The 23,913-nt window shown below is 33.2% G+C and overlaps 1 protein-coding gene across 1 annotated transcript in view; it reads left to right on the forward strand.

The window, feature by feature from the left end:
- MMP16 (matrix metallopeptidase 16) overlaps nt 1-23,913 on the forward strand; it is a gene marked incomplete at its 3' end in the record, with an annotated part of 349,251 nt that overhangs the window by 154,461 nt on the left and 170,877 nt on the right. The window contains exons 2-3 of the mRNA XM_082674860.1: nt 6,575-6,723; nt 16,835-16,957. Coding sequence (XP_082530986.1) covers nt 6,575-6,723; nt 16,835-16,957 — 272 coding nt within the window. The remainder of the gene's footprint in view (nt 1-6,574; nt 6,724-16,834; nt 16,958-23,913) is intronic.

The following is a 23,913-nucleotide window of genomic DNA, read 5'->3' on the forward strand; positions in this document are numbered from 1 at the left end:
CATCTATGTGGTACGAAATATTTTCTTGGTCATTCTCCATCACATCACAAAGTATTACAAAATTTCTTCTTTTTAAAATGACTAATCCATAAATCCATTTAAAAATAGCTGTATTTTGCAATGTGCTGGAATCAAGCTAACTATTGAAGGTGACACACTAAACCTGTTTGTACTGTGGAACTCCATCTCCTCCCTCAGGACACCTGCTTGAACACAGATGATGACTGTATGAAGTCTGTCCAAGTGAGGGAACCAGAATCAATCTGTGCATTAAATAAAAGTGAAGTTTATTTTTTCTTATTTTATAGGTAGGAGAGTTCATGCATAAATGTGTGGATGTGTGTATTAAATACAATGCTCTGGTATTTTGTGTCTAAGTTTCAAAGATATTTTGTACCTCTACGTCAAAGAAGCTAAAGCTGCACCCCACCCCCACCCCAGCCCAATAAAGGCAAGTTCAGTCCATCATCTACATGACTTAGGCTCAAGTAATGTCTTTTAGAAAATTCTCAGTAAAGACAGATAAGGAGACAGTGTATCGCAGTACTCTAACTTTCCAGCACAACAACTAACATATAATGGAATCTTATTAAGCGCTGTTGTCTTTTTGTTTGTTTATTTGTTTGTTTTTACCATTAGAGTTCAGCCATTACTGTTTGAGGGGCTTCACTCCCACAGTTGCTAAATACAAAGTACAATTCACTTTTTTTTTTTAAAGCATCTTCATTGGAGTATAATTGCTTTAAAATGTTGTGTTAGTTTCTGCTGTATAACAGTGAATCAGCTATACGTATACATATATCCCCATAACCCCTCCATCTTGCATCTTCACTTTTATGCAGAATGATAAAAGTCTCCTTAACCTTTACATCCTAAGTTTTTAGTTTCTATCATAAATTAGAGAATCACATGTTAAAGTGAAAAATATGGTCATGATGATCATTATAACTTTTAGTAATGGCCCCAGCTATTTTCCATCTTTTTGTCCAGTTGACAGTGTCTCTTGATTGGTAAGATGTTCAGTGGAGTATCTTTTGGTCCTTCCACTGCTTCATTTTCATTTAAGAAGCCATTTAAGCAACAGTATAATTCTAAAGAAATTGCATACTATATATGAAATTTCAAACACTGATTCATTCATGGTGGGGATGGGATGGTGATTTAGAGCTCCTTTAGATTTTTGAATGAACAGAAACACTAATTTTTGCCTCATTAACTTATCCTATGAATTTTCAATTTGACCAATTCTGAATGACTGCTCCCACATAAGTTTTTTGGTTAATAGGTAGTTATAATTCATATTTATAGCCACTTTTCAGACTAGACAATTTAGGTCCTAAATTCTGCTACTCTTTATAACCAGTGAATATATGGAATGTCAGTGAAAAATGTCCTCAAGCTTTTGCTAACTTTGCTGATGGTACCACAAAACAAGGTATGATCAGGTTTTAGTTGTTTATTTTGGTTAATAACAGAATTTTACAAGTATGTTTGGAAGTCTCATATTGAAAATGGAAAATAACTTGATAACAATGAAAATTTAACTATTAAAAATACATTCTTCCAGTTGCATTTTATTAAGAAACTCAGTTAATTATATCAGAATAGATTTAAATATTTTGTTAGTAAATATGTTCAATTTAACATGAAGCCAATAATTTTTAAAATGTATGTGCCAATATAATAAAAAATGCATAATTATTTAAAAGGAAGTGATTGTTATCATAAAAATATACTTATCACCCATTTCTTTGTTCTTCCATACTGAGTACTATAATTTGGATCATATAATCACTGGGTATATGAAGCTTGCATTTGGCTTTACCAAACATTAGCTGAAATGAAACTATGCCTGAAATAACTGGCTCAGTCACAAATAGGAATATGGACTGGCAAAGTGATCTTTCAGGTTAAGTAAGATTCCAAACCCTACTTCCCTTTTCTTCCTCTCCAAGAATTTCTATAATATCTAAAATACATCCCTTCATGCCCTAATAAATTTATTATTTTAATCATTTAATTTTTTTTTCAGGAGGAAGGATGTCTGTGTTTCATTTCATTGTGTTCTCTCATTTCAATGTGTTGGGTCCTGTCAGTGAGGGAGATTTAGGGTTCTTGCCTTTGTGATTCACTTGAGTAAATGAGTAATAATATCTTAATTTTATATTAAGGTATTGATAAACTTATTAGCCTCAACAGCTGGAGGAAAATTTACTTCTCTTGATTTCAGTACTGGACTGAGAGATTAAATAAGAATATATATTCTAAAAATGCTCTGCTTACATTTGCCATTAGGCATAAGAACCATTAACGTCTCCTCGTTGTTATTGCTGTTGAAAGCCATATTTCAGGATACCACCCTGATATATGGATATGGATAGCTAAGTCAATTAATACAGGTTTTCACTATATGGTTACATGAAATGCTTGTGACAAGGACACTTTCTTAATGAGTTTACTGGAACTTTGTGTGTCTGCTGCTCCTTATTTATATTAGAATCTAGTAAAGGCAATATCTATTAGCACAGAATTTAAGTGTTTGCCTTTTATTGCCTGATATATCTTCTTGATCTGCAGAGAAAATAACTATTCTGGTTTTTCCTCCATTTAGGTAATCACTAAGTGTAGGAAATTGGTTTTGTCCACAAGACAGCAAGGTATTTGAATATATTAGTAACAGAGAATGTAATTCAAGGTTAGATTTTGTTGCACCATTTGAGGTTCTGTAGTTGCTTGTTTTAGTGATAATGAGATGGGCTGAATCCTAGACAGTAAAAGGAGTCAAGATTTCCCTCAAAGAAAGCTGTTTGTCTCCTAATATATTTTCTATACTCTCAAATGCACGTCAATCCAGTGAGCAAAATAAAGCAAAGAAAACAAAATAAAAACTAATTTGCCAATTTTTTTACATTTCCCCTTTTTGTTTTGGGACTTGGGGAATTTTCAAGCAATATATGATTCTGTACCCTCTGTAGTTTCTCTTTCATCACAATTCTGACTACTTAAATCTCACCTGCATATTCAGTCTTGCTCATTCCAAGGACAAATCTTAACTTCAGTAGGAACAATTTCAAGAACTCAGAACAATTATTAAGCATAAAATAATAATATGGCTTATTGAGCAAGAATTATGCTGGTGGCTATATATATTCTCAAGCCTCACATGGACCCTACACATACAATATCATTTCCCCAAAATGCACACATAAAGAAAGTTTTCCTTAATTATCCATTATGTGCATTTGAAAACATTGAAAAGACATCAAGGCACAAAATAGGGATATATTTCATACCACAATGTATGAAGATGGATGTCTATGGTATAGTCTTTAAGAGATAAGGTGTACCTTCAAATTTTACTTTGTAGATTTAATTTAATTTTTTATCAAATAAGATACTATAATTTAGTAGAAAACAAAAACGTTATAAAGAAAGGTTTCTTCTATGTCACTTCTATTATACCCCAATTTCCCAAACTTCTTATTGTTCACTACTATAGAATGATGACATGCTAAGCCACCTATCTTGCTCTGTTTGTACAACAAACATGTTTTATTCTATAGAGTAGAATAAGGTTACTTATACCAAAGACTCCTATACTTCTTTGACGATTTCGAGCCAGTGTTTATTCCTGATCTTCACTTTTTGAACCTGATCTTAATTCATTGGTAACTTAAATGTCAGTGTTTACAAAGCACTATGAATTTCGGCCAGAGTGTTTTCCTACCCTTGATGCTGAGTGTACAGTATGGCTTGTATTTGGCTAGTTTTACATCACCATGTTGACCAGATTATCCTCATACAAAGAGCATTAGCATCTTATTATTTAGGGCTGCTTGGTACAGACTTTTTCCTATCATACCAAAAATGATTGGACTCTCAGAATTCTGTGGTCTCAACAACATAAATGAAATAACAGAAAACAAAAGCAAACTCAAGAGAGGATATCCCCTTGGTGATTAAAAAATTATTTAAACAGATATTTGTTTTCATCTGTATTTTATACATTGGATTATATATATATATATATATATATATATATATACACACATATATAGGCACTGAAGATAAAATTACTACTTGAAAGCATTGTAGGTATAGTCACTTACTTTTTACCTTGACCTAGAGTAAAGCTGTCTACAGCAGGCTTTGCTTCAATAAGAAATGTTATTGAGGCCTTGCTGAATTCATACTATAATGTGACACCAATATAGTCATGTTTGATCTTCCACTGTTTTGTGGAAATTTGCATTACAAATTTTAATTGATAATTATTCCTGGTCAATTATTGATGATGTCAGAAAAGATTTCTTGATTAACCAATAACAATGGTATGAAGAATGGACAACTCAAAGTGACCCATAATCTTACTGACATTGATTTGTCAGCCGAGAAACAGACTTTGATCATAAAATGGTAGATTCCTTAGCCTTTCTGATATTTTACAATTAAAAATAGTTATGCACTTTTTATTCATTTGGAGAAACAGCCTTTCATGATGAATGACATAATATAAAAAAGAATTTAGAGAAAAATCACCATTCTTTTTTTATGTAATTCTAACTTATTTGTTTGAAAGCCTAAGGCATAAATCAAATACATATTTTTTAGAGCATGCTATTTTTTCATTATGCACTTAAAATTCATATATTTTATAGTCTCTATTTGTATGTAAATCATAGGGCTTATTAACAGTTTTTTTCTTTGCTGTTCTCACAAACGTGATTGACAGTAGCTTAGCGCCCTTGAGTAACCTAGCAACAAGGTTTCTTACTCTATAGCAAGTAAGAAATGGATGCAAACAAAGTGCTATGGGAAAAAGAAAAGAGTTCAATTTCAGAATATTTGTGCATGTATACTATTAAAAATCACAATGAAATCTAATTTGGGTGAAATTGTTTGAAAATAGGTATTGAATTTCCTAGTAAGTAATATATTGCCAGTGAAATCTTGTCTCCTTCATTCAGGAAAAAAAAAAAAAAGGTCTATTTCAGACTGTACCACTGTTGACTAGGTTACTGAATATATGTCTTCCCTAGCAGCCTATTCATTATAGATTAGATGAGGAGAGTGTCTGGGCATGTTTTCACTATGTGGTAGATGAGTTTACTAGATGGAATTTCAACAGTAAACCTTCGTGACAGTGATGCATTTGCTAATCCCTTAAATAGTTTTAGAATAAATGTTTTGTCTTATTTTCAAGGGGTTGCACTGCACTTTTGGGGGGTCAATTTCTTGGAAATACCACAAAAGATTCCACCTTGTGTTTTACATGTTAAAAAGCTGATATATTTAATATCTCTTTTGGTGAAATTTAACTTCTATAATTGCTGTTTATTTTCAATGAGAAAATAACTCTTTTCTGTTTTAATTGTAAGGTCATAATGGAAGTGTATCAGGTATGGGGAGAAAGCTACAACTTCACAGGGTCATTATATGATGAATAGACTCAGGTGGGAGGGGAAACACATACTGGTGAATACCTTCCGTTAAATAGCACAGCTTTTATTTTGTGCCAAAGGCAGAATTACCTGGCCTTTCTCAATCTGACAGGAATCTTCAAGAAATCTTAGAGCCTTATGAAAGATTGAAGTAAGGGACAGCAGGATGGGATATGAGCTGGACATATGATTGTGCATTTAAAATGAATATATAGAATTGTAAAACTAGAAAGCATCCACTCTCTGGTAGAGATCCCCCCCAGATAACCCAAGTTTTTGTTATTTTTAAAATCTAACCTTAAATGACTCGGATTTTGGCTGTAATCATGACTGGGTGTAAGCTCAACATCGATATCTTCCTCTCACTATCCTCCCAAATCTCTCATCCCTAGGGAAGACCAGAACTAAAATCATGATATCCTTAAGGAGAGGGACAAATATTCTCACCTAAATAGTCTGATTTTATCTGTATGTGAAAAGTTTGGTCACTTACATGATTTGGTTTGAAGTGAATCAACTGTAAATAAATGAAAGGATATCCTTTACATGAGAAAGAGTTCCCTGTCCTTGAAGATATCTAGCTACAATTGGATAGACCAGTTGCATAGAATTCATACCCCAAATGTCATTATAGAATAATTGGTCTACATGTGATGATGCTACTGGTAACAGCTATAGTCAGTGACTAATTATTCAGGAAAATGACTTTTCAGATGTGGCATATGCACATTAACTTCCCCTTTCAGCATAGATGTCTCAGTGGGGTCATACTCTTGAAAAAATATCTTCATTTTGGGAAGTTGAGTTCCTAGAGGGCAGGGATGATCTTATTTGTGATTTTATCCAGTATCTACTATAGTATTCTATACAGTGTAAGCTTGAGAAAAATGATTAATCTTTTTCTTTACAATTAGAGTTTGTGTGTATGTTAGAAAGATCTGTAACAACCACTGAAATTATACTAAAATAACCTAAACTACATAATATGTGTTAAAAAGAGACAAAATTAAATAATATATGCCCTTAGGAGAGGAAATAAAGTTTAAAAATCAACTATAGACCGAACTTAATTACCATAAAATTCCTGTTAAATTGTGAAGTTGATCTAAAAAGAGCTGTACTTGTTATTGCAGGTTTGGTTACAGAAGTACGGCTACCTTCCACCGACTGACCCCAGAATGTCGGTGCTGCGCTCTGCAGAGACCATGCAGTCTGCCTTAGCTGCGATGCAGCAGTTCTACGGCATTAACATGACAGGAAAAGTGGACCGAAACACAATTGAGTAAGTAATGGCATCAGCACTCTTTTTTTCTCAGCTCTTGAGCCAAACTAAGTGGTCTGAAAAACCCTTAGTGAACTCCACCAACCACAAATGGAATGATATTTCTCATGAATGTTTCTTTGGAACTTAATCTATGTTAACTCCACTCCCCTGAAATTTCATAAAAAATTAAAACACAAAATTAAGTTTATTCACCTGGACTTAAGCAATACATTTTCAAATTAGGAAAGAAAATACCAACAATGGGAGTTAAAGTAGATGTACAGCTGAAGCCACTACTAGAAGAGTGGTGATAAGTGATGTGCTGGAGCTGGATTGTATGGCTGGAGGGAGTTGTGTGTGCACATCTCTTTCCCTAAATGATATCACAGCAGTAGCTTGAAATTGGCCAAAGTCAAAATATTGAAACCAAGGAAAATAGGAAACTGCAAATCAGGCTCTGTTTTTGAGGGGGAGGGAATCAGAGAGCCAGTTAATAGCTTACTAGCTTTCTGCTAGTGACAATTCTCATACTAGTTAAATCAAGGGAAGAGTTTTCACTGAAAAGTCTGTGCTTTCAATCTTTTAGTAACAAAGGACTTATTTCTACTCTTTAATAATATTTGTTATTTTACTTATTGTTTTATCAATCATATGTTCATTTATTTATTCAACCAGTCACACTTTACTGGGCATTTTATCTGTGAAAGAGGCATATACAGATCCAAAAGACATAGTCTCTTCTTCAAAGGATCTTCAAGTTAACTGTGTAGCTAGACACAGTCATAAATTGTTTTACCACAAGTACACTATGAAACAGCATTATTGTTTCTAGACAACAAAGGAGGAAATGATTAATTCTTTTAGTGCAGGGAAGAATTATTTGTGTTCATTGTCTTTGATACTCAAAAGTAAATCTACTTCAGCATTTATAATGATCAACACATATTAAACCTACACAATAGGGAAGATAAGAATACATTTTTCTCTCCACTTTTTCAAGTAGAAAACTGAAAGTCAAAGGCTAGTTGAAGTCCAGATTAGTTTCAGAGTCCAGATTTTTTGACATTTACTTGGGGAAGTTTCCACTATACCATGCTGTGTACCTTTGAGAAATGACACATTTTTCTTAAATACCTGAAGTGCCTGGACTCAGGAGTATATAATTAATTCTTACATGTTAAACTAATTTAATATATAATTTTAAAATTTTATTTTGCCTTCTAATACTTAAAGTATGATGTTAGTCATACTATTTCTATTTCATCAAAACAGAAAAAAACATATAACAATGGCTTGAAGATTAAACAGTTTTCAAGCAGTTTGAAAAACTAAATTGGGATAGGGAGGGTGGGAGGGAGGGAGATGAAAGAGGGACGAGATACAGGGACATATGTATATGTATAACAGATTCACTTTGTTGTAAAGCAGAAACTAACACACCATTGTAAAGTAATTATACTCCAATAAAGATGTTAAAAATAAATAAATAAATAAATACATTACCTCTCCTAACATTTTTCATAGATACTTAAATATTGAATTTGATTTGAGTCTGTGAAAACAGAATGAAGAATTAATATAATGCATTCTGTGAGAATGAGAAACCTGTTATTAATATTGGGAATACAATTTTGATATTTTGGATCTACTGCCCTGTAATCATCGCAATTCTCTCTTAATAGTATACTATCAAAAGTTCATTTTAAGTCATAAGATACCTCTTATCCAAAATAAATATAGTGTTAAATTAATAAGCAAAACCTCCAGCAAGCCCTGTGTTTCATTGCTGTGTACAATACAGAACTCCATTTATATTGTACTCTTTATCCCAACAACTTAAAAAGCACTCTGGACAAGCTTTCTTGTTCCCTAACACAGAGCTGATACCTTCTAATTCACTTTTTTGGAAATTATGACACAGTTTTTAAAAATACAATAAATGGTGACTTGGGAAACAAATTATTTTAAATATGCTTATTACTAGATACTAAAATTGAGAGAGTGGAGTCCTATAAAAGGTGTCATTTGTGTTTCCCCCCACTTTTGAAAGGCCCTGCTAATCATTGAAAAGACTCAGGATGGATAAGTTTGATTCCCTAAAATAGCTAGAAAAAGGTCTTTGTCAGGACATAATGGAAGAGGAATGTGTGCAGGATTTATTTGGACCCTTCCTGTGGAAAGGGGTCTGAACAGCAGTATGAAGTAAAAAATGCAGAGGTGCAGAAAAAGACACGGGTCTTTTCCTGGCATACAGTGGCTCAGATTACAGACCAAAAGAAAGGAATGTGTCAGTGTGCAGGTGTTAAAGTAACATTTCTGTGAGCTATAGCATTATAAAGAAAAGATCAACTAAATAAGCAGCCTTAAATTTAAAACCAACCAGTTTTTCTGCTTGCTTTTTGTTTTTTTTCTTTAAAAGAGTTTTGTTCTAACTCAGTTATTTTGAAATTAAAAATGCATCTTTCTCTTTAAAGAGAGTGTTACACTTGGTCGTTATTTCTATGTGAACCCATTAAAGCCTTGTTGAACCCTGGTCCTTTCCCTTCCTAGACTGTGATGCCTCCTCTGTCCTCTGTGTCATTCTCATTTTCACTCATACTAGAAACCCTGCTTCATACTAGAAGCAGCTTCATTTGCTTCCTGTCTGTTTTTTTCCACTGATGTATCCCCAGTCTTGGGGTATTGTTGCTCAGGGTACTCAGCTCAAATTATGTACCATTTTTGTAAGTGTAATCCCTATAATCATGCTACTTAAGCAATTTTCTGTGCTTCTGTAATATTAAATGAATGTGTGGTAACAATCCATGCTGAAATTGCATTCTATTATTTTACATAGTCAAATTATAATGTATGATTTTTTTCATCTAAGTCTTATTACATAAAATATGTAGTAAAATTAGAGACCTAGAATTATTCATCAGTATTAAAATAATGTCTTAGGATTCATTCATTCATTACGGCATTTAAATGCCATAAACATTTATCTAATTTTAGAGTCTTGTTGAAATCAATTGTTTTTAAATAAAGTAATTATATTCTTTTTTTGGCAGACAGACATTTGGCGGATTCAATCTATAATTCTTGGGTAATGAAAAGTAATGATGCCAATTATAATAATCCCTATATTACATTGAAGAAATTAACCATTTTCATGCAACAAATCTGGTTAGTACCTTAAGTGGCATATTATATAGCTTTTGAATTAACATTGGTATTGGAGAGATAGTAGTGGTAAATACTTATACCATCCCCACCCAAAATGAGCTAATTATCATATGTTGCAATGGTTCTTTTAAATTATTGGTTACTTAGCTAATTTTAGTAAGCAAGCTCACTTAAATTCCTTAATAAGTGAATTAATCTATGTTATGCATAAAAATGCAGAGTTTTGCAAGGACGGAAAAGGATAGCAAGGCAATAATAAGAATGAGTCTAATATGTTTTTATAATATTAATAGTAAGTATTTTAAAATTTTAGTTTATCTTTTTATGTGTGCACAATGTTATGCCCTGAAGCATACTTGATGGGATTTGTAAGGTGATCTTTCTTTCTGTTTTTATCTCTCTCTCTTTCTTTCTCTCTCTCCATATATATATATATGTGTATGTGTGTGTGTATACACATACAAACATATATACATTTATACATGTATACTGGATGATCTTAGTAATTCTGTTTAATTTATTTAAATCATGCCCAGAAATTTGTCTTAATTAAAAATTATTTTAAGACTGAATAAGTAGCTTTATTCAAAGAATTATTATGAAACTGTAGTGATATTTGAACTCCTGATTTTGGAATTCAAGTATTTATTTAGATATATCAAGAACTACAAGCTTTTTGGTTTACTTATCCAGATGTTCCATGATTTTTTTTCTTTTGTCTAAATTATCAAGTTAAGACTCTTCATTTTCAATTTGGATATAAAAGATAGATCCATCAGTAATTAAAGATTTTTCTTTGTTATTTTTTAACATAACAATGGTACTCAAAGCTATAATATTATAGCATGGGTCAGTCCACATCTTGGTAGCTGCAGAAGGTTGGTTAACAGCTAAATGAGCAGGGTCCTTAGAGCCCCATTCCAAAAGGTAAAAGGTGAGAGGTGAAAGCTTAAGAAAGAGGTGACGCTGTAACAGAGCTTTTGTTCACATTGCAGATCATGGAGACTTAATACACTTATTCTCTGTGCTTGGGTTTTTAAGTACTTTAACTTTGCAGTTTCAGCTTTGGAAATAACGTGTGGGTCCATGCAGGCTGCTAATGAGTTGATAGTAAAAAGAAACTCTGGACCAGAGTTAGCTGTAGATAGCTATCAGCCTATCTACATTTTGAGCCCTAAGTTAATTTTCTTTTGAAAAATCTTCTTCATTATTATTGAACTTGAATACAAGCAAAGCCTAAGGATTTTTAACATAATAAATATAAGCATATTTTAAAATTTCTAGAAATTTCTAGAAAGATTTCTTGGGACAACTATAATCATAGGTATTACTCTTACCTTTCATTAGAACTTGGAAAAGTTTGGAGGATAGAAACCTGTTTAATATATTATGTTGATGAATATTTTCTAAGATTACTTATGCCTAAGGCACAAAATATATATTTTTGAGTATTTTTCCCTTGGTAAAGGTAGATATATGTACACAGGGCCACTGTGTGGCACAGCCCCAACCCCAAAGCCAAAGAGTGGCATTCCCATCTTATTCTATTGAGGAGCTGCCTTCCTGCAGCCCCACTATAGGGGCATCAGGGGCATGGACTACAACTTGAAGGAGCTTCTTGGAGTCATGCAGTGGGCAGCCCTATATATTAGTTGGACATGAATGCCCAACTAATTAATTTCTTTTTTAACTGAAGCTAATGGATACTGTTTCCTATATAGTGGCTTTTAACATTACTGTAAACTTGCTTAGAAGATTATGGTTACTTTATTTACATAAAACAGAAGATAATGTGTCTGTTGGCATATTTGTTATCAAAATACTAAGAATATCCCTGTCTTGAATAACAAAGTGCTTTATGTCAACATACAAGTCAAAGTGAACTGAAAAATGTAGAAACATAGATATCTGTATGCTGCTGCTGCTGCTTCTACTACTACTAGTATAACTACTTCCTGATATTTTAAAAATAATATTAAAATTATAAGTTAATAATAATAGCAGTTACTATCTGCCAGGACCTGTTCTAAGTATTTCACCTGATTTAACTAATTGAATCCTCACATTAACTCAATAATAGTACAATCATTTCATTTTATAGAAGAGGAAACTAAGGAATAGAAAGAAACAGTAGACTGAATAATAGCACAGGGCTTGTGAGTCAGTGAAGCTGGATGGGAACCCTGGCAGTCTGGCTCTTGGATCCCTGCTTCCAACTTTTATAATGTAACTCCTCACAAGATAACTGATTTTTAGATATTTTTCATTTTTAAATTGAGTTAATTTAAACAAAGACATTAATGATCCACCAAACTAGTTTAAAAATGCTCCGTATTCTAAACAGTTAAACCAATACTGAATATTAGTATTATATTTATGAAAATTGGGGTGGTGCCGTGACTTACAACTTGAAATTACAAAATGTCTCTCTTGTAGCTCACTGCCCCCCACCCCCACCCCCACCCCCCGAGCCCAGTGCTCATTCCCCATGTCTTTGTTTGCTTTAGAATGTCAACTTAAAATTCTTAGCAAGGCTTCCCTGGTGGCGCAGTGGTTGGGAGTCCGACTGCCGATGCGGGGGACACAGGTTCGTGCCCCGTCTGGGAGGATCCCACATGCCGCGGAGCGGCTGGGCCTGTGAGCCATGGCCACTGAACCTGCGCATCCGGAGCCTCTTCTCTGCAATGGGAGAGGCCACAACAGTGAGAGGCCCGCGTGCCACAAAAAAAAAAAAAAAAAAAAAAAAAAATTCTTAGCAAATGAGTCAGTAAAGAAGCACAGGTATATGAGTGTGTATTGACACACTGAAAAAATAAGTGTTTTAGCTATGATACTTTCACAAAAAAGTACGACTTGAAAATCACACACACACACACACACACACATACACTTCAACACCTTTCCTTTTCATATGATGTAGTTATTACCTTGGGTGAGACAATCAATTTTACTTTTGCATGCAAAAGTAAAATTGCACTCTTTACTTCTGCACTCTTGTGTATAGGTAAATATGGGATTTATCAAATTGATATATGAATGGAACTAACATTTTGGTGCATGATAACTAGAAATGAACTGCCAGACTCTAACTGAATAAGAAAATTAACATGCCAATTTTACATTTAATATTAGACAGCATTTAATTCATTGATGAGTTCACTGACCATTCTTGGTATCACTGAGAACTTTAAAAATTGTAAGAGAAAGAAACAAATGCTTATAAAATTAAAGAACAAATGTTTGGAATCACATAAAAATCCCAAGGACAGATTTAGCTCAGATACTGTGTGACATATTTAGTGTCAAGATGTGCTCTGATCATGTTTTTGGGATTTTACATATTTTGATAATTAATACCTGCTAATATCTCTGTGCCAGAATATTTGGGTACATATATTGGTGAAATTAACATAGAGCTATCTTGACCAACCCTCATTAAGTGTTCTTTGAATTAAATTACTAGTTTATATTACCTCATGCCTGTTCTTATGTTTATTTCTTACACTTAAGTCATCTACATTATGATTTAATTTTATATAAAGTTTCACACAACATCTCTCTGCATAGTAAGCATTTGTTCAAGGCACAGAGCTGTAAGAGTTACAGAGTCCTCAAGAAACATATAGGATAGTGAGGGAGATCGGTATGTGCAAAAAAAAATGCATGAAGACAGTTCATTTGCTTCATGTTCTTCACTGGAAGCTTCCCTGGGCACCGGTCCCATACAGGCCTCTCTGGTTTGACTCGCAGGTTAGTAGAAGACAGAGACAGAGATGTACACATTGTAATATACACTATAATACATGCTGTGTTGAGATGGTAAACTGTACCTGTGGGAGTTGAATAATGAGGAGGATTAGGATTGTCATTGTAAATAAGGAGGCAAAAGTATTCCAGAGTTCACTGTATACAAAGGCAGAAAGAGCTTTGTTTCTGTAGAACTTGTGTGGATCTTGGGAAGCAGGGAGATGGGGGGCATCCTTGCTAAGTATGCCTGAATAAGATTCTGTCTATAAAAGAATTTCATACTTAGAATGTCTAGTAAATACATCAGTGTTTTGAAAAGATTTATCTTTAGGAGTGAGAAGGCACTGTTGAGAGTAAGAGATACAGAGAAGTTTTAAAGGCAGAAGATACTACATCATGATTGATTGGATGTGAAGAGAGATCAGTGGAAGATGTTACCTGGATACCTGGCTTAGGCATTAGAAAGACTTTGGGCTGAGATAAGGTATCAGAAGAATTGGTGCAAGTTTGGAGCTGAAAAATCATAATTTTAAATTACATGTAAAATTAGAAATGATGACAAGATAGCTAGATGGAGATGTGAGAAGACTTAACTAATTATATTGTTTTTCTGTTTTTTGTTTTTTGTTTTTATCATGAATGTCTTACCTTAGACTGGAACTCAGCAAGAACCCCTTACCTTATCTTTTATACACACTTTTTTTTCATATATCTCAGCGTATTATAAAAGCCTAAAAATATTGTAAGATAAATGGATCAGGATAGAATGAGTAAATATATAAACAAATAGTTGGAACATAAGAAAGAATTATATGAAATGGGCAAAAGCTGAAGAAATACATAAGGAATTTAGCAGAAATATGTTTCAGCATAGGAATCTAATACTCATCCCTAAAAGCCCTGTCCTTTGGAAGATGCAATGTTTCATTGAGAAAACTTTTACTAGGTCCAACATATGCACAACTTAAAATGGAAATTTACATTAGTAAATTTAAATGTTTTCAATGGCTGTCTTCATCTTTTAACTTTATGTATTGTTAAAGTAATTTTAGAGAATATATCCTCATTGAAAACATATTTCATCTGATAATGTATCAGGATAAATACAAATTGTCAAATTTTATCCCACAATCCATTTCAAAATTATTTCTTTCCCTAGAGTGTTTACTTCAATATTTTCTTTAGCTAAATGTAAGTGTAATCACATCAACATTAAGTAAATTTATTCATATTTAATAATTATTTATTCTTACAGCACTTTCAGGGAGATGTCAGAATAAGTACTTGGTTAAGAAATATAATTTTTGTTGAGCGTATGATTAATGAAATAGCCATTGATAAAAGCCACTTAAATTATCATTAATTAATTAATATTAACCATTAATGCTTAATATTTGTTAGTTGAATATGTATCTAGATCTTACAGAATATAATAAAAATATGTTTTCATTAAAAAATGTCCCTATCCACCTATTTATTAAGCCTCTTTTAAATTTTAGAGGTTGTACAGGTACAGGGAGTATGTAGATCCCCTGCCCTTGAGTGTTTTACACTCTAGTGAAATATATCTCAAACTTAGTGATTTAGAGCAGGAGTCCCCAACCCCACAGGCCACGGACTGTTAGGAACAGAGCCGCACAGCAGGAGGTGAGTGGTGGCTATCAAACAAAGCTTCATCTGCCACTCCCCATTTCTCCTTATCATTTGCATTACCAACTGAACCATACCCCCCGCCATGGAAAAATTGTCTTCCGTGAAACTGGTCCCTGGTGCCATAAAAGGTTGGGGATTGCTAATTCAGAGTGGCCTGGGAGTTTTAGTTAAAAGTAAAAAATCTCAATTCTTGGCTCCAGAGACTTCAGTTCCATAGGTCTGTATAACTTTCTAGGCATTAGCATTTACAAGACATCTCATTTGGTTTGGAGACTTTAATAAAGGGAAAGAGTGATTTCCTGAAGTAACTCTACAATGCATCATAAACTAGGATGGAGTTTGTTAAGTCTGTTAACTGCAATGTCTACATTTTTGCTGGTAGGAGAATAAAAAAGGAGAAACATATAATGCTTATCAGAAAAGTGTTTTCTTTCTTAAAAAGTAAAAGTCATGCTTTCATTGTTGCATGATGTTATTCTTATGTTTATAAAAGCTAGTTAGCTGATTTATCCATGTAATATGTAAACTATTTCAGTCATTTTCATGAAATGGACATCTTTAGACAGTCATCTCTGCAGTCAATTATTTTCCATTTAAAGAGTATAGAAATTATTTGATGAAATATAACAAAAATTAATTATTTTGCTCATTTCCACTTTCTGAAGCCTGTAATGCTATGAAGATTCTGCTTCAGTTCTGTAATTGTTAAATTAAATGGGCTAATGGATGATAAAGCCATTTTGAGTCACTAAAGAAAAACTAATAAAAATCATGTCAATCTTTCTCCTTAGACAAGAAGCAAGACTACATAGAAAACATGACAATGGTCAAATGAGACTCTCTAGAAAAAAATTTAGACAACTATATCTATATAAGTATTAAAAATCAATAAATCAAAACCAGCATTTTATTTTCCCAATGTTAATATTTAAATTTTACTGGTGTCATACTAAACATTACATTCAGAAATAAATTTCTTAAGCAGTGAATTCAGTTACTATTAAAGTTTCAAAGAGAATGGCTGTTATTTGAAAATTGGGATAATGCTTAAAGTGTAAAGAAGAAAAAAGTGGAGAAAGGCAAATGTTATTCTAAACAACAATTTCCTTCTATTTAAGCTAGAAGAGAGTAGCATATATCTTCTTGATTCCTGGAGTTTAGGTCATGTAATAGATTTTAAAAATTGTTGAATGTTAAAGCTGAAAGAGACCTTAGTGAAAATTTATTTTTAAAAGTCTCATTTTCTGAATGAGACTTTCCCAAGGTCATATATCTGTTAACAGCAGATTCTAGTTAGAAGCATCAGAATACCTTAGTTTACAGTTAGCCCAAAATGAATTAGAAAGAAAAGTTATCTAAAGGATATGAGTTATAAACTAGTGATTCTTGATCATTCCAGAAAAAAAAATGCTTTCTAAAATACTTTCTTTGCAAGAAAACTGACAAAATTCTCCTTTATGTTTTCCCGTTTTTATTACCACTGCCATAACTTCTCAATGGATTTCTCTTTGAAATTAATGATTAGCGTTGTTGGTAAATAACTGGAAAATATTGCTTTTTGCAGCTGGATGAAGAAGCCTCGATGTGGTGTACCTGACCAGACAAGAGGTAGCTCCAAATTTAATATTCGTCGAAAGCGGTATGCGTTAACAGGACAGAAGTGGCAGCACAAGCACATCACTTACAGGTAAAAGAGCTAATGATGAATTACTGTTTCTTTTCAATCTTTCACAACTATGTATTTCGACATTTTGTTTGAGATCTTATGCACACTGACTACATGGTAACATATAGTGATGTAATGTTAACATAAAAAAAAATTGCAATTGAGAAGAGAATAAATTGTCCATTTGGGGACCCTGTAGACAGACATTCCTTGAAATACTTTTGTAAGCTAGATCTTCCAGCTTCTTGAATAAATGTTAACATTCTGAAAGACTTTCAGATGAGTATTCTAACACACAACATTCTTTATCAAGTATTTATAATCTAAAAAATTATAAAATAATAAAGTATATAAATAATTGCAATTTAAACAATATATCTTTGAATTATTAACTAACTTTTGGTATCAGAGCAACCATTTAACTTTTTATCTTTTTACAACACTGCAAATGGATCATCCTTTCTTGTCTTCAATGAAGCATGCTTAAGGGATGAGAGTATCTTCCAATCTGGAGTAGCAATTGCTGCTAGTTCATACTCATTCATTAACTGATTGAACGACGTTTTATTGAGTACCAGTTTGGACAAAGAACAGTGCTAGTTACTGGGGATATTACAATAAATAAAACATAGGGATTCCATCCATCCTCATGAAATTTACAGTCACGTGGAGAATTTTAACAATCATATAAATGTGATGATGCCTGTTTTGAAAGAGAAGGAACAGGATGCAAGAGAAATGTAAACCATGTTTATTCAACCCAACTTAGAAAACCAGGGCTGGCCTCCCTTCTGTCTTGAGAGTAATATGGAGTATTAAAGGAAATTCTTTATATGATCACCTTAACAGATACAAAAATGCGTTCAAGAAAATTTAACCTCCATTTATGATAACTAGGAATCAAAGCAAAGAAAGATACTTAATCAGAATAATGGCATCTACAAAAACAAAAATTACAGCTTCATTATGTATTTCACATATAATATGACAACTGTAACATGAGATGTTCGGAAAAAAATCGTTAAGTGAAACAACAAAAAATACCTGCTATCTCTATCTCCATCCAATAACATTGTGCAACTACTTATAGTTGTAAGGTAATAAAAGAGAATAAAAGATATAAGGATCTGTAAAGAAATAAAACTATCTTTAGTCACAGTTGTATCACTTTCTAACAGAACACCCAGAATAAACTCTAGATATTTTTTTTAGAAATAATAAAAGAATATATCCAGCTTTAAAAATAATTAGTAGATTTTATTTTTAGAGCAATTTTAGGTTTACAGAAAAGTTGAGCAGATAGTATGGGTAGTTCTCACTGCCCCACCTCCTCCCAGTATACACACTCACATAGTCTCTCCCATTATTAAGATCTTAATTAGTATTAGATATTTGTTACAATTGTTGAGCCAGTATTGCTCTATTACTGACTAAAATCGATAGTTTACACCACAGTTCACTCTTTGTGTTGTAGTTTTATGGATTTTGACAAATGCATAATATCATATAGTATTACAGTGTCATACAGAATTAGTTTCACTGTTCTGAAAATCCTTTGTTGCACCTATTCATCCCGCTTCTCCTTAGGACACTACTGATGGTTTTAATGTCTCTATAGTTTTGCCTTTTCTAGAATGCCATATGGTTTGAAACACAGTTTGTAGCCATTTCAGACTGCTTTCCTTCACTTAATAATATGCATTTATTTCCTCCTTGTCTTTTTGTGACTTGATAGCTCATTTCTTTTTATTACTGAGTAATATTCCATTGTATGGATGTGTCACAATTTGCTTACCTGTTCACCTATTGAAGACTTCTTGGTTGCTTCCAGTTCTTGGCAATTATGAGTAAAGTTAGTATAAATGTGTGTGGGCTGGTTTTTGTGTGGACATTAATTTTCAACTTATTTGGCTAAATACCTGGGAGTATAATTTTGCTGATCATAAGGTAAGCCTATGGTTAGCTTTTTAAGAAACTACCAAACTATCTTCAAAGTGGCTAAACCATTTTGCATTACCACCAACAATGAATGGAAGTTACTGTTCCTCTACAACTTTGTCAGGATTTGGTGTTGTCAGTGTTCTGGATGTAACCATTCTAATACGTGGTTTCTCAAATTTTTAACTTGCAATTCCCTAATGCCATGTGAAGCTGAGCATATTTTTGTATGCTTATTTGCCATCTGTACATCTTCTTTTGTGAGATGACTGTTTAGATCTTTGCACCAACTTTTAATTGAGTTGCTATTTTAAAGGTTCTTTGTATATTTTGGATTACAAGTCTTTTATCAGATATGTTTTCAAATATGTTGTCTCAGTCTGTGGCTTGACATTCCATTCTCTTTTTAGTGTATTTTGCAGAGCAGAAGTCTTAATTTTAGTAAGGTAGAACTTATCAATTATTTTCATTTCTATATTGTGCTTTTGTTGTTATATCAAAAAAACATTGCCAAACAGAAGGTCACTTAGAATTTCTCCTATGTTATCTTCTAAAATTTTAATAGTTTGGCATTTACATTTAGGTCAATGATCCATTTTGAGTTTGTTTTTGGGAAAGGTGTAAAATCTATATTCATTTTTTTACATGTGGATGTTCAGTTGTTCCAGCACCACTGGTTGGAAAGACCATTCTATCTCCACTACCTTTGATCTTTTGTCAAAGATCAGTTGCCTATGTGCGTGGGTAAATTTTGGTGCTCTTTATTCTGCTTCATTGATCTATGTGTCTATTCATAAACCAATATCACACTTTCTTGATTACTGTGGTTTAGAGTAAGTCTTGATATCAGATAGTGTCAGTTTTCTGATTTTATTCTTCTTCTTCAGTATTATGTTGTGTTTTCAGAGTCTCTTGCCTTCCCACATAAACTTTAGAATCGGTTTGCCATTACAGGCATTCCTCAGAGATATTCTGTGTTCAGTTCTAGATCAACAAAATAAAGAGAATATAGCAATCAAGCTCATATAGCAATCAAGTGATGTCTTGAAATTTTTGGTTTCCCAGTGCATATAAAAGTTGTTTACACTATACTACAGTTTATTAAGTGTTCAGTAGCATTATGCCCAAAAGCACAATGAGCATGCCTTAGTTAAAAGTACTTTATTGATAAAACATGCTAACCTTCAGCTGTTGATGGCTACTGACTGCTCAGGGTGGTGGTTGGTGAAAGTCAAGGTGGCTGAGGCAAGTTCTTAAAAGAAGACAACAATGAAGTTTGCCACATTGATTTACTCTTCCTTGTATGAATAATTTCTCTCTAACATGCAGCGCTGTTTGTAGCATTTACCCACAGTAGCACTTTCAAAATTGGAGTCAAGTCTCTCAAACCCTGCCACTGTTTTAACAACCAAGTTTATGTCATATTCTGAATGCTGTTTTTTTTGTTATGTCAATAATCTTCATAGCATCTTCACCAAGAGTAGATTCCATTTCAAGAAACCACTTTGCTCATCAGTAAGAACCAACTTCTCATCATTTAAAGTTTTATCACGGGATTGCAGCAATTTAATCACATCTTTAGGCTCATGTTTCATTTTAATTCTCTTGTTATTTCCACCACATCTGCAGTTACTTCCTCCACTGAAGTCTTGAACCACTCAAAGTCATCCATGAGGACTGGAATCAATTTCTTCCAAACTCCTGTGAATATTGATATTTTATCTCTTTCCATGAATCACAAATGTTCTTAATGGCATAAAGAATGGTGAATCCTTTCCAAAACATTTTCAGTTTACTTTACCCAAATCCTTCAGAGGAATCACTATCTATGGCAGCTATAGCCCTACAAAATGTATTTCTTAAATAATAAGACTTGAAAGTTGAAATCACTCCTTGTTCCAAGGGCTGCAGAATGGATGTTGTGTTAGTAGGCATGAAAACAACATGAATCTTGTATATCTCCATCACAGGTCTTGGGTGACCAGGTGAATTGTTAATAAGCAGTAATATTTTGAAAGAAATCTTTTTTCTGAGCACTAGGTCTCAACAGTGGGCTTACAGTATTCAGTAAACCATGTTGTAAACAGATGTATTGTCATCCAGGCTTTGCTGTTTTACCCATAGAGCACAGGCAGAGTAGTTTTAGCATAATTTTAAGGGTCCGAGGATTTTTGAAATAGCAAATGAACATTGGTTTCAACTTAAAGTCACCAGCTGCATTATCCACTAGCAAGAGAATCAGCTTATCCTTTCAAGCTCTGAAGTCAGGCATTAAGTTCTCTTCTCTAGCTATGAATGTCCTAGATAGCATCTTCTTCTAATATAATAAAGCTGTTTCATCTACATTGAAAATTTAATGTTTAACGTAGCAATCTTTATTAATTATCTTGGCTAGATCTGGATAACTTGCTGAAGCTTCTGTATCAGCACTTGTTGCTTCACTTTGTGCTTTTATGTTATGGATATAGCTTCTTTCCTTCTTTCCTTAAACCTCATATACCAACCTCTGTTAGCTTCAAACTTTTCTTCGGCTAGATCTGGATAACTTGCTGCAGCTTCTGTATCAGCACTTTTTGCTTCACTTCGTGCTTTTATGTTATGGATATAGCTTCTTTCCTTAAACCTCATATACCAACCTCTGTTAGCTTCAAACTTTTCTTCTTCAGCTTCCTCACCTGTCTCAGCCTTCACAGAATTAAAGAGAGTTAGGGCCTTTCTCTGAATTAGGCTTTCGTTTAAAGGAATATTGTGGCTGGTTTGATCTATGTAGACCATTAAAACTTCCTCCATATAAGCAATAAAGCTGTTTTGCTTTCTTATTATTTGTGTGTTCACTGGAGTAGCACTTTTAATTTCCCTCAAGAACTTTTCATTTACTTTCATAGCTTAGCTAACCATTTGGGGCAGAGGTCTAGCTTTTGTCCTATCTCAGCTTTTGACATGCCTTCTAAACCTAATCATTTATTACTTTTACTTAAAGTGAGAGATGTGTGATTTTCCCCTCACTTGAATACTTAGAGACAGTTGTTAGGTAATTAATTGGTCTAATTTCAATATTGTTGGGCCTCAGGAAATAGGGAGGCCCAGTGAGAGAGAGAGCAATAGTGGAATGTCAGGTCAATGGAGCAGTCAGAACACAGACAACATTTCTTAACTTCACTGTTTTATGTGGGAGTGGTTCATGTTACCCCAAAACAATTACAGTAGTAACATCAAAGATCACTGTCACAGATCACCATAACAAATATAATAATAATTTAAAAGTTTGAAATATTGCGAGAATTACCAAAATGTGACACAGAGACACAGTGAGCAAATGCTTTTTGAAAAATGGTGCCAATAGACTTCCTCAACATAGGATTGCCACAAACCTTCGATTTATAAATAACACAATATCTGTGAGGCACAATAAAACAGGGTATGCCGGCACCCATGAAATAATTTAGCAGGACTTTTATTGTGAACGCCTTGAATATACAGATCATTCTGGGGAGAACTGACATCTTAATATTGATTGTTACCATTAATGAACATGAATATTTCCCCATTTGTTTAGGTTTTTGATTTCTTTCCTCAGAATTTTATACTTTTAATCTTATAAATCTTTTGTATATATCTTAGTCCATTTGGACTTCTATAACAAAATACCATGAGTGGCTTATAAACAGCAGAAATTTATTTCTCACAATTCTGGAGGCTGGGAGTCTGAAATCAAGGTGCCAGCATAGTTGGTGCCCTCTTCTAGGTCACAAACTTCTTGGATATTCACATACATAGCAGAAGGGCTAGAGATATTTGTGGGACACTAATCCCATTCATGAAGGTTCCATCTTCATGATCTAAGGACTTCCCAAAGGTCCCATCTCCTAATATTATCATCTTTGTGGGTTAGGATTTTAACATATGAATTTTAGGGGGACAAATATTCAAGCCATACTCACATATTTTGGATAGATTTATTTCTAAGGATTTCTTTAAATATTTTTTGTACTATAAGTTGTATTGTGTTTTAGATTTCAAATTCTAAATGTTTATTACTGATATATAAGATAGCAATTGACTTTTGTATATTAACCTTGTAGCCTAGAATTTTGCTATAAATCACTCATTAGTTCAGGATATTTTTTTGGTCAGTTCATTTATATTTTCTACATAGAAAATCATGTCATCTGAAAACAAGGATAGTTGTTGTTTTTTTTAATTCCCAATCTGTATTGCTTTTATTTCCTTTGCTTATTTTATTGCATTAGCTACTGCTTTCAGTGCAATGTTGAATAGGAGTGCTGGAAGCAGACATCATTGCCTTTTTCCTAGTCTTTAAGGGAAAAACATGTAATTCCTCACCATTAAGTATAATATAAGCTACAGGCTTTTTGTTAGATGTTTAATCAAGTTGAGGAAGTCCTCCCATTCCTAGTTTGCTGAATATTTTTAGTATGAGTGGAAGTTGTCTTTTGTCAAATGCTTTTTCTGTATCTATGCTATGATTGTATGTTTTTTCTTCTTTAGCCTTTTAATGTGATTGATTTCCTTAATTAATTTTCAAATGTGGAATGAGACTCTCATGCCTGGGCTAAATCCCACTTTGGCATGGTGAATAATTCTTTATATACATTGTAGAGTTTGATTTGCTAATTTTTGTTTAGGATTCCTACATCTATGTTCATGAGTAATATTGATAAGCGGTTTTCCTTTCTTGTAACGCCTTTATCTGGTTTTGGTAGTAGGGTAATGCTAGTTTCATAGAATGGGTTAAGAATTCTATTTTCTGGAAGAAATTTAGAGAATTGGTATGATTTCTTCCTGAAATGTTTAGTAGACTTCACCAGTGTAACCGTTTAGACCTAGTTCTTTTTTTTTTTTTTTTTGGAAGGGTATTAATTTCTAATTCAATTTATTTAATTGATATAGGACTGTTCAGATTACCTATTTCTCTTTGTAGAAGTTTTTATAGATTGTGTCTTTTAAAGGAGTTGTTCTGTTAAATCAGTAATAGCCTTTATAGGCTGCCTTAACAAAAACCTTGGTGGCTTAGACAT

This window comes from Grampus griseus (genome assembly GCF_964374135.1).
Source record: "Grampus griseus genome assembly, chromosome: 17".
NCBI lineage: Eukaryota > Metazoa > Chordata > Mammalia > Artiodactyla > Delphinidae > Grampus > Grampus griseus.